This window comes from Meleagris gallopavo, chromosome 14, assembly GCF_000146605.3.
Source record: "Meleagris gallopavo isolate NT-WF06-2002-E0010 breed Aviagen turkey brand Nicholas breeding stock chromosome 14, Turkey_5.1, whole genome shotgun sequence".
In the NCBI taxonomy this organism is placed as follows: Eukaryota; Metazoa; Chordata; class Aves; order Galliformes; family Phasianidae; genus Meleagris; species Meleagris gallopavo.
Window position 1 is genome coordinate 2,735,451 of NC_015024.2, and position 4,836 is coordinate 2,740,286.

The 4,836-nt window shown below is 61.8% G+C and overlaps 2 protein-coding genes across 2 annotated transcripts in view; one reads left to right on the forward strand and one right to left on the reverse strand.

Annotated features, from left to right (window-relative positions):
- Positions 1–513: 513 nt before the first annotated feature.
- Positions 514–3,585, reverse strand: PARP3 (poly(ADP-ribose) polymerase family member 3). Its single transcript, XM_010718374.2, is given in 11 exon segments — positions 514–824; positions 900–1,046; positions 1,205–1,382; positions 1,528–1,605; positions 1,689–1,835; positions 1,934–2,160; positions 2,324–2,459; positions 2,638–2,823; positions 3,046–3,171; positions 3,309–3,436; positions 3,439–3,585. Coding segments are annotated over 11 exon segments (1,581 nt in total). The 5' UTR covers positions 3,497–3,585; the 3' UTR covers positions 514–654.
- Positions 3,586–3,955: 370 nt separating this feature from the next.
- Positions 3,956–4,836, forward strand: part of RBM5 (RNA binding motif protein 5) — a 15,535-nt gene continuing 14,654 nt past the window's right edge. The window contains exons 1-2 of the mRNA XM_019619970.2: positions 3,956–4,735; positions 4,818–4,834. Of these exons, the coding sequence (XP_019475515.2) occupies positions 4,355–4,735; positions 4,818–4,834 (398 nt within the window). The 5' untranslated portion in view covers positions 3,956–4,354. The remainder of the gene's footprint in view (positions 4,736–4,817; positions 4,835–4,836) is intronic.

Below are 4,836 nucleotides of genomic sequence, written 5' to 3' on the forward strand. Positions count from 1 at the left end.
GCTCTGCCCGCCCACTGACAGCGCTGGGGACAGCTGCTGGGTCCTAGCAGCCGGCGGGCAACAGGGCAGGGAAGACCGGGGGTCTGCAGCCAAAAGGGCCCTTCCCACACTGAAACATACTGCAAAGTGTAGGGGGCTGGTGTTGCAAGAATGGGGAGTGAAGGGTGTCCTCGAGGCAGTCCCCACTTGAGAATCAGGGTGGCACAGCCAAGTGTCATTGCATGGACACTAACTTGTGCCTGGGGGGACGCAGGGGACAGAGTGGGGTTTGGCATGGTACCAAGGCAGGGCAGGCACTGGGGACACAGGGACAGGCTCATCCATGCTCATCCCTTCACAACCCTAATGCCGCAGTGGTGGACACAAGTCTGGCTACAGTAATGAGAGCAACAGCGGCCACAGTGGGCTGCAGCCCACCCAGAGCCACCCACAACAGGGGTAACCCCCGGCCACAGCACCAACCAGGGCTCCCTGCTCAGCCCCTCCATGTTAGCATGAAAGCAGTCACACTGCTGGTGCAAGGCACAGTGGATTTATTGGGAGCAGGCTGGATGCCCCATCTCACACCCAAGTGAGCAGCCACAAGGGCTGGATTCCTGCATTCCAGACTGGTGGCACTCTGCCCCAAGAGGGGACACAAGGAGCCTGGTGCTCTCAGAAGCGGAGCTGGACGAGATAGCGGATCCTGCACTGGCTCTCCTGGTAGATGAGGTACTCGCTTTGGAAGAAGGATGAGTCCTTGTAGGCGGGCATGGGGATCGGCTTGCCTTGGCACACCAGCACCTTCTTCCCATCCAGCATCACCTCCACATCCTGTGCAGGGTCTGGACGAGAAGACTCCACTAGTGCCAGCCCTGAGGGCCATCCCAAGGCTCCCAGTCCCACCACTATGCACTCACCTGGCTCCGTGCGCCCACAGGCCAGGACGCTGTCATAGCCATCGGGCGGCTGCTGCAGCGTGGGCTCATCGCGGGTGATGCAGTACTGTTTGCCCAGAGCCACCTCCGTCAGGAACATCAAGCCAACTCGCTTGGATGTGCAGCCCACTGACACCGGGAAGGGAAATGAAGAGGAAGGAGTGATGGCACCAGAGTTCCCACTCATTTGTGCATAGGTCCCAAACATGGAAGGGGCTTGGCAGAGATGCCACAAAGAGCTAGGCTTGCACCGACCCCACAGCCACCCCAAACAGCCCGCTGCTCACCGTAGCCAGCAGACTTGCTGTTCTCAGAGGCAAAGTAGATGCCCTTGCCCACGCGTCCCCCTGAGTGGGGCATGATGCGCAGCCCATTCCTCAGGATGGCCGCGACCACTGCCACGTTGGTGCCGTGCCACAGCAGGCGCCGGTGCTCCAGGTGGTCATGGGCCTGGAAGAGCTTGTCCTGGAGGGACACAGAGAAGAGGGCTGGCCAGGGAGGGACACACAGTGTTGGCCCAGCCCCCCTGCCCAGCCAGCTGGGGGACCCCACTCAGCTGGATGTAAGTGGCCCTGGACCTGCAGACAAAGCCCAGGCTCCTTCTTCTCACCTCACCCTCTCGGGCCACCTTCCAGATGTTGAGGATGTAGACCTGGCCCCCTGTCTGTGCCACATAGTTCAGGATCATCTGCAAGGAAGGACACGGTGTCACTGCTGGCTGCCCATAACTGTGTCCCCAGAGTGTCTGCATGGCACTGGGGACCGTCACACCTCATACTCTTGGGAGGTGTGCTCCAGCAGGGTGAGCTGGCAGCACAGCAGGGCGTAGTCCCGGTCCAGGGGGTGGGCGACCACCTCCTCCTCCTCCTCCACCTTCTGTGCCTGCAGACTCTGTGCCACCTCGATGTCAGCCAGCACCTTGAGGGGACAGAGCAGGGACGCAGTCATTGTGGGCCAGGACAAGGCTCCCACCACCTCTCCACCCCACAAGAACAGATGCCACTGCCACATCTCACCAGCAGCATGTCTTTCTTGGCACGCAGCAGCTCGGGAGAATCAATGGGGGGTGGCCGTGCCCGCCCAAAGTTGTGGGGCACAATGGTGTAGAAGCGTGAGGAGAGCTCCTCCAGCCGGGACATCCTGCAGGGTTGCTCCCCCAGTGCTGCCTCCAGCTCCTCCAGTGCCTCGAAGCCCCGAGCAATCTGCTGCTTGCTCAGGTTCCCCAGTGGCATCTTCTTCACATCTGGCAGGGGTGGAGCGCACGCTGTCAGCCCACGTCTCATGCCAGCATGCTAGCATTCCCCAGTCCCACTGTGCTGAGCAGCCCCAGCATTACCACAGCCAAAGGGGATGCTCAGAAACCCACCAGCACCTCCGCACTCATCAGGCCCCCTGGCACCTCCTACCAATATTCATGGTCTGCATGGCGTGGCGGAACATGTCGCTGCTGAAGATGAGGGCCACCAGCTTCTGCGTGGTCTCATCCAAGGCACAAGGCAGCGTGCGGCACTTGGAGACCTTCTCATCACCCACACCATCCGCCTGTGGGAGCAAACCCCAGCCTTCTGCTGTCTCTGGGTCATGCCCGATGCCACTATGATGTCCATGGTGCTCAGGAGGGAGCGTCAAGCTTGCCTCCTTGTCCATCCCACAGCCCACCCTGCTGACCCTGCTGGATGTCCCAGTCCCACAGGCTCAGCATTGAGGCAATGCCACTCACCCTGAGGGTCACCTCCTGCCCGGCGCCGGGCTGCACCTCGATCAAGGTGTACTTTCCTGGCTGGGCCACGAAGTTCTCCCGTGCTGCCCAGCTGTTCTTGGTCTTTTCCCAAAACTTTTTCTCAAAATCCTTCTTGGCAGCTTCCAGAGAGGTGAATGGCAGGAGCTTGGACTGGCCCACTTCTCCCTGAAGCAAACCCAGTATCAGAGGCACTGCATGGGAGCCATGGGCACCTCGTGCCATGGGTGTCCTTGCTGTGGTGTCTCCTCAGCATGAGGACACATCCTTGGTTTCCCCCCAGGGAAGGGTTGTGGCAGAGCTGTTCACTTTGGGATTCGGAATTTGGGATGGGGGAGCTGGCAGGGAGCACCTCAACCCCAGCACAGGGATGGCCACAGGTTAGCTCACCACACGTCCCCAGCGGTTCCAGGTGCTGTAGGTACCATCATGCATGATAAGCTGGATAATGTAGAACTTGTTGTTGTTGGCTTTGATGTTGGTCTGGTTCAGGGTGCAGTCATAGTCCTCATAGACCTACGGCAGGCAATGGGTTGGGGTGGCACTGGGGGCAGCGGGGTGCTTCACCCATTTTGGGGACATGGGGTCTGCGTGAGTCCTCTCCATCCCCCTTCCATCTTCACCATGCCCCAGATGCTCTTCCCCACACTCACCTGTGCATCAGGCCCTGCACTCAGGGGACACTGCCCATCAATGGTGGCGGGGGGCTTCTCCTTGGGGGCTGCCTTCAAGGCAGTGAGCGCCGAGCTCCAGGCATCCTCCTCCTCCTCCTGCCCCCCTTGGCTTTCTTGCCCCCATCAGCGGGCTGGGATGCAGGGGGTGCTCGGCGCTTGGGGGCCATGGGCCAGCTGCCCCCGTGGGGCTTCAGCCTCCGAGCAGCAAGCTGTGGGAGAGAGAGATGCCGGGTTGCCCTTCCGGGAAGGTCCGGCTGGGCTGTGCCTTGGCTGTCCTACGCCTATAGCCAGGAACCGGGCGGGAGGAGGGGAGCATGGGGATCTGTTGAGGGGGAAGCTGAGCAGGGCATGCTCCAGGGTTCAGAGCAGTCGATCCTGGGGGCAGCAAGAGGAATGAGGAGAGGGGAGAGGTACAGCTGGTAACCACTGCCAAAGTTCCTCCCCGAGCAAAAGCACACAGCAGCCGGGGACAAGCAGAAATTGCAAGCAGGCACACCCCCAAGCAGCAGTTCCCTCGCTGCCGTTCAGAAAACAGTCTTCAAAGAGCTAAAATCCGCGTCTGTGCTAAAGCTGCATTTTGCAGGTGGAGCCTGTTTTTTTCCGTAGTACCTCTGGAGGCGAGCAGTGACCGCAGGAACACTTTCCAGCTGCTTTCTGTCACTCTGCAGCCTGACTCCCCCAAGGGATAGGCAGCAAAACAGCATCGCTGTGCATGCCCAGAGAATCCCAGAGGCCCTCGGAGAGGGTTTGGAGGCTGTTCAGGGACAGCGGCAACAAGCGGCAGCCTGACGTGCTCCCTAACAGCTGCAGGCTGCAGTGCTGTCCCTTCTGCTGAGTAGATGGGGGGACAGTGCTGCTGGGTGAGTGCTGAGCTCTGGGCCTCGCAGAGCTGAGCGGCAGGCAGTAAACAGCTCATGTTCTCCTCCCAGCACTGTTCCAGACAGCTCACTCACAACTGCGGGCTGTTCCGCGCTGCCTCACGGCACAGCTCTGCGGCTCAGCGGGGGACGGGCTGAGCTGCGGGCATGAGCTGCCATCAGCCCATCTGCGCACAGTGCCAGGGCGGCGGGGGCACAAACCCACCCGTGGAACGGGTGCTGCCACAAGCTGCAGGGGTGCTTTTTTTATATTTCAGCAACCGCGCGGAACGGGAGCGGCCCACGCGGGGCCGAACTACAACTTCCAGCGTGCCCCGCGGAGGGCGGCCACCGCTGCGCATGCGCAACAGCTGGAAGCTTCCAGGCGGCGCGCGCGGTGCCTGCTGGGTAGAAGACGGCCAGTCAGCTCGGCGCCATTTTGTGGCGAGGGAGCGGGGGCTGCGGGCGTGTGTTCGGCGCCGCGTAGTGGCGGTCAGCGCCGTGCCGGAGGCTTGCGGATCGTGGGCAGCGCCATGGGCTCGGCAAGCGGTGAGTGGCGGTGGGGGAGGCGGGGGCCCGGGGAGGGTCGGGAGGGGAGCGCGGCTCTGAGCTCGGCCCGCCGTTCCCGCAGCGTGAGCAGGACGGAGCGC